The sequence below is a fragment of the Panthera onca genome, chromosome E2, assembly GCF_046562875.1.
Source record: "Panthera onca isolate mPanOnc1 chromosome E2, mPanOnc1 haplotype 2, whole genome shotgun sequence".
Classification (NCBI taxonomy): Eukaryota; Metazoa; Chordata; class Mammalia; order Carnivora; family Felidae; genus Panthera; species Panthera onca.
Window position 1 is genome coordinate 60,953,608 of NC_138353.1, and position 22,852 is coordinate 60,976,459.

The 22,852-nt window shown below is 57.2% G+C and overlaps 1 protein-coding gene across 4 annotated transcripts in view; it reads left to right on the top strand.

Annotated features, from left to right (window-relative positions):
* Positions 1–22,852, top strand: part of SPG7 (SPG7 matrix AAA peptidase subunit, paraplegin) — a 31,879-nt gene that overhangs the window by 7,809 nt on the left and 1,218 nt on the right. Inside the window, exons 4-16 of one of the 4 annotated variants that reach the window (XR_009615196.3) lie at positions 3,696–3,937; positions 5,918–6,057; positions 6,938–7,040; positions 8,676–8,801; positions 9,123–9,285; positions 9,625–9,798; positions 15,530–15,654; positions 16,380–16,482; positions 17,172–17,282; positions 19,077–19,192; positions 20,684–20,840; positions 21,269–21,435; positions 21,934–22,084. Coding sequence is in view for 3 of the 4 variants with exons in the window: in XM_081791372.1 (XP_081647498.1) it covers positions 3,696–3,937; positions 5,918–6,057; positions 6,938–7,040; positions 8,676–8,801; positions 9,123–9,285; positions 9,625–9,798; positions 15,530–15,654; positions 16,380–16,482; positions 17,172–17,282; positions 19,077–19,192; positions 20,684–20,840; positions 21,269–21,726 (2,018 nt within the window). In the remaining variant the exon portion in view is untranslated. Of the gene's footprint in view, positions 1–3,695; positions 3,938–5,917; positions 6,058–6,937; positions 7,041–8,675; positions 8,802–9,122; positions 9,286–9,624; positions 9,799–15,529; positions 15,655–16,379; positions 16,483–17,171; positions 17,283–19,076; positions 19,193–20,683; positions 20,841–21,268; positions 21,794–21,933; positions 22,085–22,852 lie in introns of those variants that run through there. The other 3 variants (XM_060649929.3, XM_081791372.1, XM_081791371.1) reach the window with 3 other exon arrangements.

Genomic DNA, 22,852 nt, shown 5'->3' on the forward strand with positions numbered 1-22,852 from the left:
TGATTTACTTTGAGAGACACAGAGAGCCTGCACAAGTGGGGGAGGGGCAGAGAGAGAGAGAGAATCCCCGGCAGACTCCGTGCAGGCAACGCGGAGCCCAACTTGGGGCTCGACTTCGTGACTCTGACCTCGTGGCCTGAGCCAAAACCGAGAGTCGGAGGCTCAACCGACTGAGCCCCCCGGGCGCCCCAAAAATCCTATTCTTATTTAGCCAGTCCTCTAAGTGTCTCATTTCCACATTTCCCTTTACTGTTTCCCTTTGTCTTTCTTGGACTGGCCCTCACGATTGCATACCTGACCAACACCACAGACGGGTGTCTGTTTTTAGACACTTTATTCTTAGTAATTTCTACAGCCAGCGTGGGGCTCGAACGCCAAGCCCGCGATCAAGAGTCGCGTGCTTCACCGACTAAGCCAGCCACGCACCCCCAGGTTTGTGTTTTCTGCATTTGGTTTCCTTGGCTACGGTTTGAGAAGTACACTTAGTGAGTTACAGAAAGCAAATGTTTTTGTGGCCCTGATACACCAGCCAAGTAGCTTTCAGGAGGGTTTACTCACTGGTCCCGCTCGACAGCGTGTGCGGGGCCGGTTCCCCGCACCCCGTGTACCCGGGTTCTACTTTGTCGTACGTGTGAATGGACGCAGCACATGTTTGCGCACGTTTGTAACGGTGCCGTACTGAGCACCGTTTGTACTGAGAAGCACACACGATTTTAACCTGCCTTCGGTGAACCGTCCTGACGCCCCAGAGCAGTTACCACTCTGGGCTGGGACCTCCCTGCTCTCTCCCCTGGAGAGTCCTCTGGGAACGTGATGCGCGGCCTCTAGGCCCGGCCTGGATCCTTCTCTCTGAAACAGGCCAGAGGCAGGCAGCTCCGTGAGTCAGAACACCTGGCTGGTATTTGAAAAGGGTTGGGTTTTTGGGAAGAAAGAAGACGTGTGTTTTGGAGCCTAAAGGCAAGCTGTCTTTTTTTTTTTTTTTTTGTATGTTTATTTATTTTTGAGAGAGGAGAACACACGCAAGCCTGCACGCACAGACGCACACGTGATTGGGGGAGGGGCAGAGGCGGGGAGACAGAGGATCCAAAGCAGGCTCTAGACAGTGACAACAGAGAGCTCGCTGTGGGACTCGAACCCGCGAACCTCGAGATCATGACCTGAGCCGAAGTTGGACGCTTTTGTTGGCTAAGCCCCCCAGGTGCCCTGTCCAAGCTGTCTTTTGATTTTAAATGTTTGTTTATTTTGGAGGGAGAGAGCACACACGAACACAAGCAGGGGAGGGGCAGAGACAGAGGGAGATGCAGAATCTGAAGCAGGCTCCAGGCTCCCAGCTGTCAGCAGAGTTCGACGCGGGGCTCAAACTCACAAACCGTGAGACCATCATCTGAGACCCTGAGCCGAAGTTGGATGCTTAACCGACCGACCCACCCAGGCGCCCCATGATTTTAGAAATTCTTGCAAAAAAGTGCAAAATTATCTTGTTTAAAACCAAGCCATATCTGGGGCACCTGGCTGGCTCAGTTGGTGGGGCGTACAACTCTCGATCTCGGGGTTGTGAGTCTGAGCCCCACTTTGGGTATAGAGATTCCTTAAAAAAAAAAAAAATCTTTTTAAAAACAAGTAAATGAAACCAAACCGTATTTTTTAAAAATCACAGCCCTGTCTCACAGTCTGCAAACAGATGCATGTGAGTCGCAGAATCGTTGCAAGCCTGTTTCCCCGCGGGGCGTGCCGGTGTGCTGGCCAGAGCAGCCAGGAAGGGCAGTGTCGCCACATGGCCTGGGCCCAAGTCTGTAAGTGCTTCCGGTGGACTCGTGCCCCGCGACCGCCGGCCAGGAACCAGGGATGCACAACAATTTGTGTGTGAGTGAGAGCCTGCCGATCATACAGAGCTTCTCAAACAGAGACGTTCATCCTGCTGGTGGAGTTTCACCCAGTTTGCCCAGTTTGGGGACGCTCAATATTATTACCTAGAAAACAAGATGGGAATTCAATAGACCAATTAGGTAGAAAATTAGACTGAAATACATGGTCTCTACCTACTCACCGAGAACATAAATTTGCTCTCTAAAATAACCGCTACCTTTATTTCGCTGCCCTTTGCGACTGAGCTTTACATATTGGATAGGCTCTTATAGCCCGTTCTTTTTTTTTTTTTTTAAGTTTATTTATTTTGAGAGAAAGAGCATGAGTGTGCATGAGTGGGGGGAGGGGCAGAGAGAGGGGAGAGAGAATCCCAAGCAGGCTCCGAGCTGTGAGCGCAGAGCCTGATGCACGGCTCGAACTCATGAGGTCACGACCTGAGCCAAAATCAAGAGTCGGACGTTTAACCCACTGAGCCCCCCAGGCGCCCCCGTTCCAGTCTAAGGGAACATCTAAAATGCGCTTTCAGGTTTTCAGAACGATTGTAGACACAGCCTTCTCCATAAGCTTCGTTTTGTGTTTAAGCTGACTTAAAATGCCTTTCAGCTCCTCTAAACTGTTGGGAGACGAGGGTGTGTTTGTGGACGGCTCCAGCTCCAAGCGGCACAGGGGGAAGCGGGCGGCACCGCTTCCGGTGCGTGTGCGCTTGGGCTGAGCCCTGTGTGCTGGGTCCCCCTGCTCCCGGGAGCGGGCCCCTGCTCTTCCCCCGAGCGGATGCTTGTGTTTGTGCCGGAAGGAGCAAATGGTGGAGACTTTGGCTGCCGAGCGAGGTCGGGGCCGTGGTGAGCACACGTGGTGAAGGCATCATTAATGACAGGCCTGGTTGGAGTCTGGGTGGCGTGTCGGGAGGATGGGCCGTGCCGCACAGGTGAGGGCCGCACGGCAGCCTGGTGTGTAAACAGAGGATCCTTCCAGGGACTGGGCTGGGTGGGCTGGTGAGATGACAGCATCGCGCAAATGAGAGGGTTTACCTGACTGGCTGTTTTGGGAGGAAGACTGTGGCCGGGCCTCTGGCGGCTGCAAGCAGGACTCTCCCATCTGCGCTCTGGGCCTGAGGGAAGCAGCTTCTGAACGTCCTTCTGGCCTCCTGGTCCGCTTGCTCTCCCTCCTTCTGGGAGCCTCCCTGGTGCCCGTGCTGGGAGCTGCTTCTCTGAGTTCCCTGTGCCGTGGGCTCTCCCCTCCCACCCCGCCTCCACACGCTGCCGCTCGGGCCACCTTACCTCCCTGGGTTTCTGCACACCCCAAGCCGGGGCCGAGTCTCGGGTCCTCCTCTCACCCGTAAGAATGGGCACGATGCAGTCCATACCGTGAAGGGTATCAGTAGCCAAGTAATGTGATTTGGCAGAAGAGTTGGTCTTTGGGAACATTCTTGAATTAAGTGGACCCCACCATCTGTCCACGGACTAAACTGTTTAAATGTGTGGCTGTGGGGGAGGGGAGGCAGGTGTCTGGTTGTTATTAAAGACTTGCACGTGTGCGCACACCCGGCCGGTGATCACGCCAGGTCGGGGGGGTCGGCCGTGCTCCCGGCCGAGGGCTGACGGTGGAGACGTAGCACACGCTGGTCCCGGGAAGTGGAAAACCCTGGTTTTGTGCTCTACGCGGGCGGCGAACGGGGTGCTGGTGGCCCGGATGGCATGTGATTCGTATCTGTCTCAGGCCACTTTGTTGAAAACCGGCCAACACGCAGGGCCGGCCTCCTCGCCACTGTGCTCTCCTGCCGCCCCGCCTGCGGCCTCTGTCTCACGGTCCCCCGGTTGCCCCGCCCGCAGAGGAGAGGAGACGCAAGGAGAGAGAGGACCAGATGTACCGCGAGCGGCTACGCACCCTGTTTGTCATCGCTGTGGTCATGAGCCTGCTGAACGCGCTCAGCACCAGCGGGGGCAACATTTCCTGGAACGACTTTGTCCACGAGATGCTGGCCAAGGGCGAGGTGCAGCGGGTGCAGGTGGTGCCCGAGAGCGACGTGGTGGAGGTCTACCTGCACCCCGGAGCCGTGGTGTTCGGGCGGCCTGTGAGTGTGGGCGGGCCCCTTTCCGTCCCCCCCCCCCCCCCCCGCCCTGAGATCCCGTGATTGGGGGAGGGGGTGTTGTCCCAGACGGGAGCTGGGGGCCCGCGGCTGCGGTGGCCGTGTACAGAGAGGAGGAGGAGGGAACGTGAGCCAGCGGTGGCCCCGACGTCCCGCTCTGTGGGTCTGGCGCTGGCTGCAGGTTGGCTCATGGGGCAGCTTTGGCGGATGCCGGTGAGTTGAGGTGCCAAGGCTGTTGGGGGTATTCCCTGGGGGCCGGGGGCAGGAGCCTACCCTCCCTGTGAGGGTGGCTGAGAGGTAGGGTTGGGCACGGGCTGGCCCTTGGACGGGAGGGAGGAAAGAGCAAGAGGGGCCTGCTTACCTCCCCGCCTCGGGTGCTCCCGAGAGAGAGGAGGCGTCAGACGGGTGGGATTTGGTCTCAGGGAGAGGGCTGGGCATCAGTGTGGGGCACTGGGCCCCGGAAGCCGACTGCGGAAACCCCGCTATGAGAGGGAACCACCGTCCAGTCCCCGCCTCTTTGTTCCCCCGCCCCCCCCCCCATAACCACACCACCGGCAGGCCCAGGAGAGGTAGCGACACGAGACTATTTTCCAAAACACTTTTCCCTGATCCCGTTTGCTAGTCATCTCTGTACTGACGCTCAGAGCTGTGTTAGATGTTTGAGCCACGGTCCTGTCATGTTTTAGTCTCCTTCCTGTTGTTTGTTAGAGGTTTGGACAGCGGGAAAAGGAGACCAGGTAGAATGCTGGGAGACAGGCGTTCAGTGTGGACATACTGTGCGCACTTGGGGCACAAGTTTACTCGTGGGTGTAGGACTCTGTCCCTTAGGACAGCACCGTGGGCGCCGCTAGGGCTCTAGATAGGGCTAAGCGCCACGCACGTGTGCACAGCTGTTTGTCAGTTTACACGAGCTTGTGACTTAGTTGTGGGGGACAGGCCCCTCCCGGCCCTGACTGCTGTGTGACCTGGGTGACCTTGCAGAAGCAAGCGGGTCGTCCAGGGCCAGGCGGTCAGAGAGAAGATGGGGGAGTCGAATCGCTTTCTGGAGTCATACACTTTGCTCTTGGCTTCTGGGATAGAGAGGAGGACACTGTTGTGCTTCTCCATTCTGTTTCCACGGCCGGGCCGGGTGCGTGAGGGACGGGGGCATGAAGTGCACATCAGACGTTTGGGTCTGTGGGGTCAGTCCAGCACAGACTGTGATCAGGGTGTTGTGGCCGGTGGCGCCCCCGCCTGCTTCTCCCGTCTGGCCTTGTGACCCCACGACATCTTCTGAGGTTAAGAGCCAGGGGGAAATCTGGCTGCTCCACGTAGATTGGAAGAGTGTGTTTAGAAGCTGAGCTTGGAACGGCTTAGTTCTAGAAAGCATTTGGACCAGGCCCTCACGAGAATGGTGTGGGACTGGCAGGACACCGTCTAGGCTGCTGGAGATCATCAGGACGGCTCACAGAGAAGGCATTCGGGGGCCCAGCGTGGACTTCGGGCCACGCTGCCTCCTCCCAGGGAAGCCTGTCCCCCTGGAGGCGGCGGTGACGTCATGCCAGGACACTCCACCTGCTCACTCCCTGAGCCTCCACCCAGGAAAGGCTTCCCGAGGACACAGAAAACCACTTAGCTGATTTGCCGATTTCGGGGTCAGCCAGCGGGCAGGCGCGAAACCTGTGCTCTGGCCTTGGACTTGCCTGCGTCCCGGCGGGGAGCTCCGGCCTGTCGCGTGTCTCTGTGCTCTGCACGCACGGCTGAGGCTCGGTGGGGGGTGTCAGTGTGGAGCACACCCTCCCTTTCTTAAAATGTCCCCATTCCTGAAGATAGAGAAAGCACACGTATTGAAGTTTTGCTGGAATTGTGACGCAGAAGTAGTTTCTGACCCTCAGATGAACCTTCTGCTGCTGGAGCCCTGCAGCGTCCGGGGGTCGTCCGTCTGGCCCGTGTGTCACTCGCACCACCTGTGCTCTCTGCCTCCAGCGGCTGGCCTTGATGTACCGGATGCAGGTGGCAAACATCGACAGGTTTGAGGAGAAGCTCCGAGCCGCCGAAGACGCCCTGAACATTGAAGGCAAGGACAGGATCCCGGTCTCCTATAAGCGGACAGGATTCTTTGGAAAGTATGCTGGTCGTTACTGGGCCCCTGAACTAAACCAGGCGTGGCTCCGTAATGTGCTAACAAAGCACACACACCGGAAAGTGGCCTGGCCTGCACGAAGCAGACCCCCGTGTGGGAGGGCGAGTCCGGGACCACGTGTGGGGAGGGCGTCCGTGGGTCTGTGGCTTTTCTTGATCCAGCGCGTCGTGGGGCCGTTGGCTTCTACAAACGGGAAAGTGGAACAGAAAGGGAGAGGCGGGCCCGTCCGGTAGAAATCCCTGCTTCCGTGCGGCAGACGGAAGCGGGGACCGTGTTGGGCCCGTGGGACCTACAGACTCAGCGGGGACACGTCAGCTCCCAGTCGTGGCGTCTCACCACACGCCGGGCCCGACAGCGGCCGGAGCTTGCGTGCAGAGGCTCGCCGCTGACTGGCCGACACTGCTGACGCGCTGAGCTTCCTGTGCGGTGGCGGGTCTCTCCCGAAGGTGCAGGGCCAGGGCTGGCGGACTGCGGGCAGCGGCGGGAGGGCGGGCTGGCGCCCTAGGGTTCACTCGGTTTCCTGCTCTGCGAGTTTTGCCGTTGCATGCAAAACCGGTGGCCTGCTTCGGCGCACGTGAAAATCGGTTCTCGCTGGGCGTCATCGGTCGGCTCTGGAGGACGGGGCGAGCGTGTGGTGTCCACGTCCTGGCTTTGCGCCGTGGGGAGACGCTCCACCTGCCCATCTGGGAGAAGGTCACGAGAGAGCAGAGTTGGACAAGGAGACCCATTTTCACAACCACTCACTCTGCACGCTGCTCTCGGAGTGCGGGTCGCTCTTCCCATCTCTGAAGTGTCCGTGGCCCCGGACTTCGCGAGGCGTGCCCGTGGGCTTCCTGCCCGTGACTGACTCTCTCTCCCGCTAGTGCCCTCTACGCCTTGGGGATGACCGCAGTGGGCCTGGCCATCCTGTGGTACGTGTTCCGTCTGGCTGGGATGACAGGACGGGAAGGAGGACTCAGTGCTTTTGTAAGTTGGGCACGTGCCACCCATCCCCCTGCACCTGTGCTCTGTCCCGTGTCCCTCCACGTGAGGTCTCTCGCATGTCCCTGAATGTGCGGTCTGTCCCATCTCCCTGAACGTAAGGTCTGTCCCGCGTCCCTGAAAGTGTGCTCTGTCCCATCTCCCTGAACGTGTGCTCTGTCCCATCTCCCTGAACGTGTGCTCTTAGGGTCTGTCTGTGTTTGCTGAGTATGGCTCCCAAGAGTGAGCACGCAGTGAAGGCTAAGCTGTCACAGAGAGGCCAGCCTGGAGCCGTGGCCTGCCAGCTCCTCTTTCTTTGTGCCTGGCCGACTAGGGGATCCACCTGAGGCCCACTCTCCCCCTGGCTTGTGGGGCAGCTGAGCCAGGCCAGTGTATAGGCCAGTTTATTCTGCTGTTTCAGTAGCTGGGCATGACTGTTTCTTTGGTTTCTCCTACTTGCTAAGATGCTGCGTATTTTTTAAGGCTGGCAACTGAGCCAGCCAGATGCCCCAAACCTAAATACACTTTTCAAAGATTTTATTTTAAAGTTTATTTATTGAGAGAGAGAGAGAGAGAGAGACAGAGACAGATTCCATAGTGAGATCATGACCTACGCAGAGGTCAGACACTTAACTGGCTGAGCCATCCAGGCGCCCTGCCCCCCCCCCCCCACACCCCAAATACACTTTACAAGCATTCTCTTGGGGCACCTTGCTGGCTCAGTTTGAGGAGCATGCGACGCTTGATCTTGGGGTCTTGAATTTAAGCCCTGTGTTGGGTGTAGAGATTACTTAATGTGTACATACACACATACACACACACACACACACACACACACACCCACACCCCGTCCTCTTGTGGTAGCCCTCATTGTAACATGAACCCTCCCTGGCAGGAGCATGTGGCCGGTTAGCCCATCAGCAGCAGAGCTGAAGGGCCCAAGCCCTGGCTAGAGCAAGTCTGCAGACGGCACCACCCAGCCCCTTCCCTGAGAACCGAGACCAAGAGTGTGTTCCCGGCTGTAGCTGAACGCTCACACTCTTTGAAGGGTGTCTCATCATGGGCCCGGGCTGTATTTTACTCGGCCAGTTTCACCGTTCTTGTGTATTTAGGGCTGTTTATTTTTACTGTCGTATTTAAATAGCACTGTGATAAATTCAGCGCACATGTTTTCTGAGCGCGGGCACGTCTGTGCGCCTCCTGAGGCAGAACTGAGCTCAAGTTTGCGCCCCTCACTACGAGCTTTCTCTTGCCTGGTTGCTTTCCAGAAATTTACCAGCCAACATTTCTACCAAACTTTCCTAGAGCTCGGTGTTATCTACATTGCTTTTAAAATCAGAGTATTACACAGTAGCGGGAAAAATCATATAGAAAAATACAGTTTATGTGCAAAAGACATAGTTAAATTACCTTGTTTGGGCGGGGAGTGGTTTTACGTCTTTTTTTTTTTTAAGGCAAACCGTTAAATACTAGATAACTTTCTTACTGTTCATGACGCACAAGAAACATTTCCCTTCATGTGCCTCGGAAGGGGTGTGGGAGAGGGGACCCTGGGCCGAGGGGAGGTGGGGCCCGGGGACGCTCACTTTCCCTGTTGTGCTGAGAGGTCACGGCACCCTGCCCTTTGTTCTTTCTGCCCAGAATCAGCTTAAGATGGCTCGTTTCACGATTGTGGACGGCAAGATGGGGAAAGGAGTCAGCTTCAAAGATGTAGCAGGAATGCATGAAGCCAAACTGGAAGTCAAAGAGTTCGTGGATTATCTGAAGGTAGGCGTGCCTGCCGAGCAGGAGGCAGGTGAGCACCATCCTGGAGGAAAGACCCGAAGTAGTCAGGTGGTGGGAGCCGGTATGAAACCCGCCGTGCAGGCCGAGTGCACGGTTTTCAACCAGCAGGAGGGCCGAGAGCCCACCGCCGGCTGCAGCTTAAGCCGTCCGGGACACCCGGTCAGTCCCGGACTGATTTGCGCCAGAACCGTGTGAACCATAGCTGATTCGTGACAGCGCATGAGCTGATCTCCGTGTGTCCTGTCTTGAAAGTTCTCTCTGCAACACCTGCGATCAGCGCTGCGTTGTCTGCTGCTTTTCCAGAGCCCAGAGCGCTTCCTTCAGCTCGGCGCCAAAGTCCCAAAAGGCGCGCTGTTGCTCGGGCCCCCTGGCTGTGGGAAGACCCTTCTGGCCAAGGCAGTGGCGACGGAGGCCCGGGTGCCCTTCTTGGCAATGGCTGGCCCGGAGTTCGTGGAGGTCATTGGAGGTTGGTGTTGCCTGGGGGGCTGCGGGCAGGACCGTCTGTGCAGGATGGCTCTGCCGTCACACGCCCTTCCTCAGGTGGCGGCCGGCCGGGGAATTGGGGGGACAGAGAGGCAAACAGAAGGCCCATGCTCCTGGGAATGCCGCTGGCGTAGAGAATTGGGCAGCGATGTTCTTTGAAGCCGCCTCCATGCGCGGCCTGGGGGTCCACGAGGGGGCGAGTACCGCCAGGGTGACTCTCCTGAGGCTTCGTCATCCTCCGTGGGCCGTTCTGGCCCCTGGCGCAACAGTTGGGCTCCCCTCCCGTTCCCCGTTCCCCGCCCGGTCCTCTGTGTCACCTTAGGCCTCGGCGCTGCCCGTGTGCGGAGCCTCTTCAAGGAAGCCCGGGCCCGGGCGCCCTGCATCGTGTACATTGACGAGATCGACGCCGTGGGCAAGAAGCGCTCCACCACCATGTCCGGCTTCTCCAACACGGAGGAGGAGCAGACACTCAACCAGCTCCTGGTGGAGATGGATGGTGGGTGCCCCCTCCGGTGCAGGGAAGGGGTTCTTTTCCTGAGACCCACTCGCAGGGTGGACCACGTGGCTCATGCGTGTTGTTCGGGAACACGCACTGATGTCCACGTACGCGGGCTGCGTCTCTCTGCCCTAGCACCTGCTGCAGGTGAGGGTGCCGTCAACACGCTCCCTAGTAGCTGATTCTGAGACAAGGCCACTTCCAGAGCTATTTGTCACCTTGTTGCACTCAAGAAACACAGGTTTTCATTTTAAAAAGTCAAGGTCATGGTAGAAAAGAAAGAAAAAACCTGGGAACACAAAGGGCAGGGCAGGGCAGGGCATGATTTCCAGTCTTGGATAAACCCAGGTGATGTGTTGTGCGCACCCCGCGGCCCGATGCAGGAAAGGTAAGCACAGGGCGCTTGGCTGCCCCAGGTGGAGGCACATGTGACTCTTGATCTGGGGGTTCTGAGTGACACGGAATGGTTTTTCTTTTCAGTTACTTTCGTAAGATTTTGGGGTTTTTTTGGATAGGCATTGTATGTTTATTTTATTTTAATTTATATATTCCTTAAAGATTTTATTTTAAGCAATCTCTATACCCAACGTGGGGCTCGGACTCAGGACCCCGAGATCCAGAGTCGCATATGCTCCACTGACGGAGCCAGCCTGGTACCCAGTTATTTTTATTGCAGTAAAATACACGTGGCATTTACCTTTTTTATTTTTTTAACTTTTTTTAACGTTTATTATTTTTGAGAGAGAGCGAGTGGGGAGGGGCAGACAGAGAGGGAGACACAGAATCTGAAACAGGCTCCAGGCTCTGAGCTGTCAGCACAGAGCCCGACGTGGGGCTTGAACTCACGAACCGTGAGATCATGACCTGAGCCGAAGTCGGACACTTAACCGACTGAGCCACCCAGACACCCCAAAATTTACCATTTTAACCATTTATTAGTGTTATTCTGTCTGTTGTGCAACCACCATCTATCTCTAGAACCTTCTTATCTTCCCTGACTGGAACTCTGTCCCCATTAAACACCAGCCTCCCAGCCCTTGGCAGCCATGCCACTTTGTGTCTCCACGGGTCTGAGTCTTCTTGGACCCTCCTGTGGGTGATTCCTACTGCTGTTTGTCCTTCTGTGACTCACCCAGTGTGATGTCCTCCAGCTTCCGCCATGCTGTGGGGCGAGGGCTTAATTTTTTTTTCTTTTATGTTTATTTACTTTGGGAGAGAGCAGGTGGGGGAAGGGCAGAGAGAGAGAATCCCAAGCAGAGCCTAGCATGGGGCTTGAACTCATGAACCGCGAGATCATGACCTGAGCTAAAATCAAGAGTCAGATGCTTAACTGACTGAGCCACCCAGATGCCCCTTTATGTGTTTATTTCATTTATTATTACTTTAAAAATTTTTTATGTATTTATTTTTAAGTAGATTGCACACCCAACATCGGACTGAGATCAAGAGTCATGCACTTCACTGACTAAAGAGCCAGCCAGGCACCCCCTGGTTGTCTTTGTAATCGAATCACAAGTGTCTCTCTCTTTTCCTCCTTCCCTCATGCTCTGTCTCTCTCTCTCTCAAAAATAAACATTAAAAAAAAATTTTTTTTTAAAAAGGGGCGGCTGGGCGGCTCAGTCCGTTGAGTGTCTGACTTCGACTCAGGTCATGATATTGTGGTTCATGAGGTTCAAGCCCCGCATCCGGCTCTGTGCTGACAGCTCAGAGCCTGGAGCCTGCTTCTGATTCTATGTCTCCCTTGCTCTCTGCCCCTCTCCCACTCACGCACGTGCACCTTCTCTCTCTCAAGAATAAACATTTAAAAAAAAAAAAGAATGACCGACATCTGTGATATCGAGTGGACAAGGGAGAACTGGCCATTGGAAGTCATCAGATGACCAGGTGGCCGTCCAAGCTTAAAGTGCCCTCTAGTCCCCGTTTCCCCTCCGGCTCCTGCAGATGCCCGTCGAGCACTAGATCCCTGGGTGAGAAGGTGCTGTGGGCGTGCATGCCTGCCCCCGCTTCTTCAGGCTGGTTTTCTGACCTGTGCAGTGTGGAGAGAGTGTGTGACCCCCCTGTGACTCTGTGGCCCGTGTGCCACAGCTCATCATTGCAGGTGAGATGAAGGCACTCAGAGGTGAAGGCCCCCACACGCCTCCCACTGGGCCCACGGGAGGCCCACATAGGCCTTCCTGCTTATATCGGTGTTTGCACTTGAAGGCTGAGCCCACGTTTTGGGGCAGACCCGAGCCCACCAGGAAGTATTTACCAAACGGTGGCTTCCTCTGAGCCCAACCTCTGTGCTGCCGTGAATAGGGCTGCTTCCGCTCCAGGCCCACGAGCGCCCAGGAGCCCTGACTGAAGCCCCTTGTTGGGCTGGGCCAGCGGTGAACGGGTCCTTTTGTGTGCGGACACAGTGCGCATTCTTCGCCCTTCACATGAGTCTGAGGGGTCTGTGTCAGTCCTCCCGGAGGGGCGGTGCTTGCTCATTGAGCCGCAGGGCACGGAGCAGACACTGTGCCGGTCGTGGGAAAAGCTCACCAGGAAGGGACTGCCCGCCCCCCCACTCATGAGTCAGGGAGAGGTGGCCCTACCGGAGGGCCAGGCCTCAGGGGACAGGCACCTGCGCGGAGCGTGCTGGGGTCAGCGTGACTCGGTACCTCTGTACGGCTGATCAGCAGAAAGAGGGCTCTGCGCTGAGTGCCCCTTCCCCGTGCCTTCACCGGAGCTTCTGTGTTAGCAAGAGTGTGTGGGGACGTGAGCTGCGTTCTCACGTGGAGTCAGAAAGTCCTAGCCACCATCCACATGGCCTTTTCCGTTTTAGTTTACTTTAATCTGTTTTTGAGAAAGCTTGAGTTGGGGAGGAGCAGACAGGGAGAATCCCAGGCAGGCTCTACACCGTGAGTGCGGAGCTGGACGCGGGGCTCGAACACCCGAACTCGGAGGTCACGCCCTGAGCCGAAGTTGGGTGCCCCGCCCACTGAGTCGCCTGGGCGCACCCCCACCCCCACCCCTTGGCCCGCGGACGTCTGTTTGCCCCAGCTCCATTTGCTGAAAAGGCTGAACTGCTTTTGTGCTCTGCCAGCGCTTAGCGAGGTCTGTAGAGTCTGGCCTCCTGGCCCGCGGAGGTCTTCTGCAGGCCCGCGCCTCCGCCACGCCGCGGGGCCCCTCGCACGCACCATGCGGCACAGACTCCTGCGGGGTGGCACCTCGCACCGTGTTCCCCTCGACCGATGGGGCTGCGGCTGCCGTACTCCGTTTGCTTTTTCATGTAAGGTTTCGAACGCGCTCGTCCACACCCGCCAAACCCTATTCTGAGAGTTGGGTGGGAACACACCTCCTAGGACAGCCAGAGCGGAGACGCGCGGCGCGCCGGGGTGGGGGGCGCACCGACGGCTCGGACGAGTCTGCGAGTGAGCCCGCACGACCCTCGCTGGAGTACAGCAGCCGGAAGTGTGAGCCGACCCACGCTCGGCCAGCCGCTCTGGGAGAGAGAACCGAACTCACACCTCCCCTCTGGCCCGGTGCTCACGCGCCTGCCTGCGGCCCCAAGAAAGGTCCGCTTACGTGTGGCAGCTGGAAACTCCCCGCATGCAGCTTCTAAACCGAGCCTGCGTGTCCTTGCCGTGGTTACCGTGAAGCAAAGGAAAGAAACTGAGTGCTCACACACCGCCGTTCGGATGGATCCCGAGGGAATTCTGCTGAGCAGAAAGGGCCAGCGTCAAGCGGCTGCAGGTTGTACGAGAACACTTACGCAAGACTGTCAAAGTGACAGAATCCCAGAGAAGAGAACAGACTGGTGGTGGGGTGGCCGTGGAGCAGGCCTGCGTACCGCGGGGACGTGGAGAGAGGCGGGCAGGGGGGCCGCGTGCAGGGGACCTGCAGAGAAGAAAGCTCCTGGCCGAGTGCGTTAGTCGAGGCGGTGAGAAGGCTCTGCCCTGCATGGCCAGCTTGCTGGCTCTGAGCGACCCTCGAAAGGACTTCTCTGTACCAAGCTGCACCTGTGTATCTGTAACTAGGTCAAAATGCAGAGTCTGTAGAGCAATCCATCCAGCCCCGGGGGGCTATGCCCTCTATGTGATCATGACCCCAGTGACGCAGGGTGCCTGGCCCGGGTGAGAGGGGCTGGCTCTGTGGGGAGGTGGAGCTGAGACCCGCCAGCAGAGCTCTGAGCGCTCCTGCAGCTCGTGCTGGGGCTGGCTGGCACTGCTTGCGCCCCTGCCCCGCCGCTGCTCTTCCGCAGCCATCACTCCCACCGTCGTCCCATGTGTCTTCAGTTATGTGACTTCGGAATTCCGTGTCCATGGCCTTCGGGAATCCTGGGAGGGCCCTCTCTCCAGTCAGCCTCTTGTTTGCCGGGTCACAGGTTGACTTCTCCTAACACCACGGTGCAGGCAGATCGAACACAGGGGCACACGCTGCATGTGCTGGCTGGTGCTGGCTGGTTTCCGGGTTCTTTTCAGAAGTCACGGTTATGTGCTGCACTCTCCCCTGACACAGAAATGTCAAGTAAGCATCCTGGCTGGTCGCCTTCCATGGAGAATGCACACATACAGGGTTCTCGAGGATTTCCTTGGGAGGTGGGTGTGGTTTGGGCGTCCTAGTGGCTGCTTCTCGGTGACTCAGGGGTCAGTTCCTTGGTACGGTGGGTCCCAGGCCCGTGCACTCGGCCAGGCCCCTCACTGCTGTCATGCAGAGTGGAGTCAGTGACAGTCGGCTGGGAGATGGCAGTGCCTAACACTCAGGCCATAATTCTGCAACCGTTCTTTTAAATTTCACTTAAGACAGGTAGTTTTAAGTTCTATTTGTCAGTGTCAACTTATCAAGATTTTTTTTTTACTAGCAAAAGATCAGAATATCTTCATTTTACTTATTGTTTAAGTGGGCTCTACGCCCAACGTGGGCTTTGAACTCAAGACCCTGAGATCAAGAGTTGCTCTGTTGCTCTGTTGACCGAGTCAACCAGGCGCCTCCGGCATTTTTAACTCTATTCCGGAACTTGTCAAGCATACATCAGAGCAGAGAGAGATGTGCGGCAAACCTCCACGTCGCAGGCCAGCCCTGTTCCAGCCACCCCGCTCCGTTCCTCTCCTCGAGTGGGTTATTTTAAAGCAAATCCAAATTTCTGAATCTTACGTGTTCTAAATCTTCTATGATCTGAACGTAGTTCTTTACATCCAGAGAGATGCCACAGTATCATCGTAATGCGTAATTTACAAACACAGATAGAACACTCAGGTATCCAGTCAGGCTCAGATTTGCCCCATTGCTCCTTAGGCGCACTTCTGCAGTGGCTTTATTCAAATTGGGTCCAGTCTGGTTCTCCTACAGATCTGGGCCATCGGTGGAACTTTCTGTCTGCACTTGTTTTTAAATTCCTGTGAGAAAGCTAGGGCCTAAACGCAGGCTACACACTAGCATTAGGGACAAAATGTCCCAGACGTCTTGCTGCAGTGGCTCTGGCCCACAGCCAGTGCAATGAAGGAGCGTGGGGACAGTGTCCCCTCGTTCCCCAGGCCTGCTGGGCAGTTCTCTAAAAACGAGGTCCCCCCCAGGCGCTGTCTGGATGGCAGTGCAGTTCTGGTCTGTGGTTCAGCCTGGGGGAGACGGGTGAATTCTTGCTCTGTGGGGATTTTGATCCTCATTCAGAACAACGTACGTGTTCCTTTCTTGCGGACCCCAGGGGGAAATCAGTCCCACCCTGTGTCCTGACAGGGGAGCTCTACCTGAACGGCTGTCATCCCTCCAGGAATGGGCACCACGGACCATGTCATTGTCCTGGCATCCACCAACCGAGCTGACATCTTGGACAACGCTCTGCTGAGGCCAGGCCGACTGGATCGACACGTCTTCATCGACCTTCCCACGCTGCAGGTCAGGGTGGCCGGGGGCCGGCCTTTCCTGGCCCAGCTGCGACCGCACAGTCCTGGTGCCTGTCTGTCCAGACTTTCTTTGGCTTCCTGCTCTTCCCACCGTTTTGCAGTTCATTTGGTTCACCCACATTTTCTCTTTATCCCTAAACATTGGGGCTGAGTTTTGTAGAACCTCAGGAGTCTCGTCCTGACCCCAAGTCTGCAGGCTGTCCGTGGGTTTGGAACATGAGCTGTGTTGCCCTGGGAGCAGGTGTGAGCCCTGCCGGTGTCTCAGCCCCTCCAGCCTCCTTGGGCCTCTGGAGAGACGTCCGCCCTCTGGTGGCCAGGCCTTGGTGGTGCCCCGAGGCAGCAGGAACCAGCAGGCAGTGATGGCGACCTCACATGGGTGTCACCCTGGGTCTGACACTCGAACGGCTCCTAGGCTCTAAGGAGCAGAATGGAGCTCCCCGCTGCCACTGCTTCCAGAACAGCACCTTTCCCTTTCTCTGACCGCGTAAGGAGCATTCCCATCAGGGTCTAGAAAACACAGAACGTCTACGAACCAGACGTCCTACGAAGTAAGCCCTTACTACGCGTGACCTAACCTTTCATTTTGAGATGCTGCCTGTGGCTCTCAACTGGCCTCACATATGAAGGTCGGGAGTGATGACAAAGACAGGGATCTAACAGCCAGGGGCCCCGTCTGTGGGGCAGGAGTGAGCCCACACTCGTGTCCTTTCTCTGCAGGAAAGGCGGGAGATTTTTGAGCAGCACCTGAAGAGCCTGAAGCTGACCCAGGCCAGCAGCTTCTACTCCCAGCGTCTGGCAGAGCTGACGCCGGGGTTCAGTGGTACGGAAACTGGTTCCTGCCAGTCCTAAGGGTGCAGGCCCCCCCCCCCAAGTGCCCCACATCCCCCGCTCCGGGGTGGGGGTGAGGGTGAGGGTGAGGGTGTGCACGGGGAGCCAGACCCACAGCACTTCCCTCCCGGAGTGGTGCCAGAGCCCATGGCACTGCTCCCGCCGGCGCGGGCCTTCAGGGCGTACCGTGCGCGTGCACGTGCCCGCCAGGGGGCGCTCCTGCCTTCCGGGCTCTGCACACCGCTCTCGGGGGCCCCCTCCTGGGCTCGGGCTGTGTGCCATTGATAAGTAGAATCAGATCACAAATCAGGATTATTTTCTGCATGGCCCTCATTTTAAAGGGCAATAGAAACAAAATCCCTTTTATTATAATTTCTTCCCTTTGGATTTTTTTTAATGCCCTCAACTAGAATCTTGTGGAACCTGGAAAACTAACTTCTTTCCCCTCAGTGCACGTGTGAATTGCTAGCTGGAATAAAACAGCACTTGGTGCTCTGCGTGCTGACGACAGTTGTGCAGTAAAGAGCCCGGAGGTTAGGGTTAGGCTGGAAGGCACGAGGGGGAATGCTTTGGGTCTGTCAGTAATGTGGGTGGGGTCAGCAAAGGGCATGGGCGTCGCCTGCCCGCCTGTCTGCCAGTCGTCAGCCCCCTGCCCTCCCCCCTCACCCTCTGTGTGGACAGGTGCCGACATCGCCAATATCTGTAACGAGGCCGCGCTGCACGCTGCGCGAGAGGGCCACACGTCCGTCCACACGTTCAACTTCGAGTACGCCGTGGAACGAGTCATTGCCGGTACGAGGGACGTGTTCTCAGCAGGGCTGGGGCCCCAGGAGCAGCCAGATGGAAGGCAGGGTGGTGGGAGCCAGGTCACCTTCCACATGTGACAGAAGCAATTAGCAAACAATTATGATCGGACAAGGGAACAGTACCAAAGTTCTATTTTTACGTCAGGTTGTTACCACGAGACTTATCCTTAGTGTAAAATGCCGAGAATCTGCCAAAGAGCAGACTCTTCAAGTAGAAATATAAAAGGATCTCCCACAGCCAAGGGTGAGTGGCACGCAGCCCCGAGGTGGTCATCAGTGCCCCCAAGCTGCAGGCCACCCACCGTGGGGCTGAGGCCACGGCTGCCTGGGGACAGAGGGTCTCCCGAGATCTGAGCTCTGCTGTCCCGCCTGTCTCTGCTTCGGGGTCTCGGCAGGACAGGGGCAGGGAGGGGGTGGCTTCCGGCAGTGCTTAATGGTCACTGCTCCAAGTGGGGTCCCTGGGTTTCTGTCAGAAGAGCGACCGACACGATCTCTAGAAGTTTCCGCGGCCCTCCATGGCTTGTTCTTGAGCAGTGTTCAATCTAAGATCCTGAAAGTTTTTTAAAAAGGGAAACTATTCCTTCCAAAGGTGTATGAGAAGCACAGGCCTTGTCTGTGGAGGGGGAGCACTCAGTCATGAGTCATACCTAGAAGGGGCTCGTCCCTGTCACCCTCCACCGGAGTTAAAGTCTGCTACAAATACCGCCAGGTGCCCATACTGCTGGTTAGGAATTGGCGTGGACAGAAGGAACTAAAGTGGCTGTTTCTTAAATGTTTTTGTTTTTTACTTTTTAATGTTTATTCTTGAGAGAGAGAGAGAGAGACAGAACACGAGCAGGGGAGGGGCAGAGAGAGAGAGGCAGACACAGAATCCGAAGCAGGTTCCGGGCTCTGAGCTGTCAGCACAGAGCCCAACGCGGGGCTCAAGCTCACAAACCGTGAGATCGCGACCTGAGCCAAAGTCTGACACTGAACTGACTGAGCCACCTGGGTGCCCCTAAAGTGGCTGTTTCTTACTACAAACTCGGTTTTACACAAGCCCCTTATTTTTACGTGGGAATTGATACGCTTGCAGTAATGGTGTGAAGGCGAGAAAGACGCCTGTCAATACGGACGACGCTGGCCCTGTGAGCAGGCACCAGAGCCCCCCGGCCTCACTCCGCGGCCTGCCTGGGCTACAGCACGTCGCGTTCAAGCCCACCCTCGTGTGTAGATGCTCACATCACCAGCTCTGGTTGAGATGATTGAGCTGCTACAGCCAGTGTGAGGAAGGATTTATAACCTTGCAGTAAATGGAGGTGACCCTCCTACCAAATACCCCAAACCCAGAGCTGATCCAGGATGCCCCAAGTGGAAACTCAGGGAGGTGTGACGGTGTGACGGGAGCAGAGGGTCACCAGGTGGGAGGCATCGGGACTGCGGCTTGCATTGCCCGTCTGGGGGGAACGGCAGCGCGCAGCCCGGAACCCGCTCGGGACCCCATCCAATCACAGCAGCCCCGCGGGCCCCTGAGCGGAGGGTGTTCCTAAAGCCTGCAGGAGCTTGACTGGCCGCTCCCGCATTCACAGACGCACAAACGGGGAGCCTCCGGCATCCCCCTCACCAAATGAGCTTCACACAGTGAGGAACACAGTTCTTGGTGTTGGCTGGGGGCCGAGACGCGGGAGGGGAGCGTCCGGTGAGGACGTTGCTCTGGTGACACAGGGTGGAACTCCGTGAGGCCAGGCGGAGTGCCTGGGACGCTCACCCGGGACCCTCGGACTCTCCGGCCCTCTTGCAGGGACCGCCAAAAAGAGCAAGATCCTCTCCAAGGAAGAACAGAAGGTGGTCGCGTTCCACGAGTCGGGCCACGCCTTGGTCGGCTGGCTGCTGGAGCACACGGAGGCCGTGATGAAGGTGGGCTGTCCCACGCGCGCGTGTGGCCGCGGGCGGGTCTGGGGCGTCGGCGGGCGTGAGCCCCACTGGCCCTTGGACCACGCTGGCCTCAGAAGCACCGCGTGTCCTCGCTCGAAGAGCAGGCACGGTGTGAGGTGGACAGGGGCACAGGGCAGAGGTGACCGTGCAGGGTCCCTCATCCCGGGAGGCAGAGGGCAGGACACGTGGCTCCAGCTATGGGGCGAGGCCACTGGAGAGCCACGCGACGACTCGGGGGCCCCCTCTCCTGTCTGCACCCTCAATCTCGGAATTAAGAGTTGTCAAGTTTACCACCATCTCTGAAAGCAGTAATGTAACGACTCCTAACCTTAAAAATAGGTGCGTGGGGCTCACCTTAAAGAACTACCACTCTGATAAGCATTTGGGAGTTTGATGAAAATTTATTTGTTCAAATGCCTATAGTATAAACAACTCCTCCGGAATGGTGGATTCATGACCAGGGAACCGAGTGACCCTTCAGGAAAACGTGAAGGTGTGGGAGGCGGGTGCGGATTGAACTGTGCCCTGTGTCCGGCCTAGAGGGGGCCGGCGGGTACCGGGAGGGAGCTGCAGCACCGAGCATCCCCGGCACCGAAGAAGGGGACACGTGGCCACTGCCAGCCGGCACGTCTGCTTACTGTCCTTGAACTTCTTTTCAGAGGTGTCAGTCGTAGCCAAGTAGATTGTTAGTCTGGTCGTGTCTGAGAGGCCTTCCCCCAGAGGGCCCGAAGTCCAGTGTTTGTGACAGACAAGTGGACGCAGCCGTCATTGAGGTGACCTGGGTCAGACTGAGGACAGTCACCAAGGGTGTGACATTTATGGGACACTAAATATTTCAGTAAGCAAGGTAAATACTTGAATGCAGTATCTCAAGAAAAATTAATGCAGAAAAATCCTGGATGAAGTAAACGTAATTTAAAATTTCCCGTTTGACGGCCAAAAGATAAATCTGTCCTCATGAGAACCACCCCCCACCCCACCCCCACCCGGCCTGGCACTCTGCCAGTTATGGATGTGATCATCACTTAGAGCATTTTACAGTGTAATTCGCTTAAGTGTTAGACTCTCAGCTTCCTCTTCAGAGCCCCTGCGTGCCAACCTGGTGCTGCGCTGGTGGGGGAGAAAGGAAGGATGCTGTCCAGCTTGGTGTCCCCAAGGGCTTGTGCAGTCCCATGTCCACCGCGGTGGGCGGTGACAGGAGGGCACGACGACTGGCCCGGGGTGGGGGCGGGGCAGGGTCCCGTCTCCTTGGCGCCACCCAGGAAGCCGTCTTTGCTGTGCTTTGCGTGGCGCGCCAGGACGACACCGCCCGACAGCACGCGAGCTGTTCTCCTCGGTCACAAAAGTGAGGCCGGTGCAGACTTGCTCTGACTGCTCTGAAAGCCTCCAGTTAAAGACCCGTCTTGCCCCGCCCCACCTTCGCCCTCAAAGTCCAGATCCCGCCTGCTCACTCGGCCCCCTGACACCCCGCAGGTCTCCATCGCCCCGCGGACAAACGCAGCCCTGGGCTTTGCTCAGATGCTTCCAAGAGACCAGCACCTCTTCACCAGGGAGCAGCTGTTCGAGCGGATGTGCATGGCCTTGGGTGGCCGCGTGTCGGAATCCATCTCCTTCAACAAGGTCACTTCCGGTGAGGAGCTGGCCCTGGTTCTGGTTCTGGCGTGAGGTGCTGGTTCTGGCGTTCTCAAAGTGCTTTTACACCCACCGCGCCTTCCTCGTGGGGTTGGGAGGGTGAATCCGTGGAGGAATTCGAAGGGTGGCTTACACACGTACTTCTGAATTTCGCCAAGTGTTCTCAAGCTACCGGTACAGGTGCTCGTGTTCCCAGTGACACGGGGGTTCAGCGTTGACAGGGGTGCTGTCAGAGCTGGACGTGTGCTGGGGAGCTGCCAGGGAAGCGAACCCAGAGGTGCACCCCACGTAGCGTTTAGAGTTTTAAGACTCTGTCCTTTAAAGAACAGTAACAGGGCACAGTTGTCCCCCGGGTCCTCTGCGGTCAGGCCCAGGCCCGTGCCCCTCTGCCAGGAGAGAAACCTCTTTCTCGGCCCCATGCTCCAGGGGCTCAGGACGACCTGAGGAAGGTCACGCGCATCGCCTACTCCATGGTGAGGCAGTTTGGCATGGCCCCAAGCGTCGGGCCCGTGTCCTTTCCCGAGGCGCAGGAGGGACTCACGGGAGTTGGACGGCGTCCCTTCAGCCAGGGCCTCCAGCAGATGATGGATCACGTGAGTGCGTGCCGCCCCGTCACGGCGCAGTGGGTCGGGGAGCAGGTGTCTGAGGTGCTGGCGCTGTGCCGTCGCGTGGTCCACGTGGTGGGCTTTCCAGTCCCGACCCCTTGTGGCTCTCACGTTCTGAGCGTCTGCTCTCGGGTGAGGACTCGTGTGGCCCCTGGTGAAACTGTCCGTGAAACGCCCCGAACGACGCAGCCGATGCCCGGCGGTCCCCACACTTGCAGGACACATGCACGCTCCCTGCGCGACCTGGCCGGGCCCACGTCCAGCCCGGTGCGCACGTGAGGTGGCCGCACGCTCCCCGGCCTCCAGGAGCTGGTGGGCGTCTGCAGCCGTGAAGGGGGAAGGGGTGGGAACAGGGGCATTCGCAGGGGATGGGGTCAGGGCAGGAAATGCCACTGGCAGCCAAGCTCTCCTGGTCCCTGTGAGCTGGAGGTTGGCTTCCTGCCCCGTGGCTCTAACGTGTGCTCTGATGCCAGAATTCTGTGCCAGAATCAGGCACAGGAGAGGTCGTGAGCATTGGTCCGCCGTCCTGCTCGTGACAGATCTGTTCGCCCATTGGCAGGAAGCCAAAGTGCTGGTAGCAAAGGCCCACAGGCACACGGAGAAGGTGCTGCGGGACAACCAGGACAAGCTGCAGGCGGTAAGGTTCTGGGCACCTGCCTGTCCTCCCCTCGGCGGGGGTGGGGGCAGGCAACCATCGCCACACGGTGCTGATGTGGCTGTCACTCCTCGAGGGACTCTTTCCAGCACACACACAGCCACAGAAAAAGCAGCCGTTCTACACTCCCCCCAGTTCAACTGAAATCTCACCTTTTTCAAAGACCACTTGGGGCATGGCAGTCTTTATTTTTCCTTTATTTATCTTTTGGGAGGGGAAGAGGCAGAGAGAGAGAGAGGATCCCAAGCAGGCTCCGTGCTGTTGGCACGGAGCCCGATGGGGGGCTCAATCTCATGAACCATGAGATCATGACCTGAGTTGAAATCAAGAGTCGAATGCTCAACCGAGCCACCCAGGGGCCCCTATTTTAAGTCATGTCTGTGCCACACATGGGGCTTGAACTCTTGACTTTGGTTTCAAGTTTAGAATAATCTTAGATTTATAGAAAAGCTGCAAATATAGCACAAGACCCTTCTACCCCGTGGCCGGTTTTCTGTATCGTTAACATCTCCCCTTAACGTGCTGGGTTTTCTACGAGCTAGTGAACCAGTGTCGATACGTCATTAACTGAAGTCTGCGCTAAATTCACGTTTCCTTCATTTTTATCTAATGTCGTTTCCTGTCCCTGAACCCCACTTCACTCTTGGTTGTGATGTCTCGTTACGCTTCCCTGGGCTGTGAATTCCCGCTTGCCTGTTGGCTGCCGGCTCTGGCAGTTTTCAGAGCAGTGGCTTGGTGGGTGTGGCATGT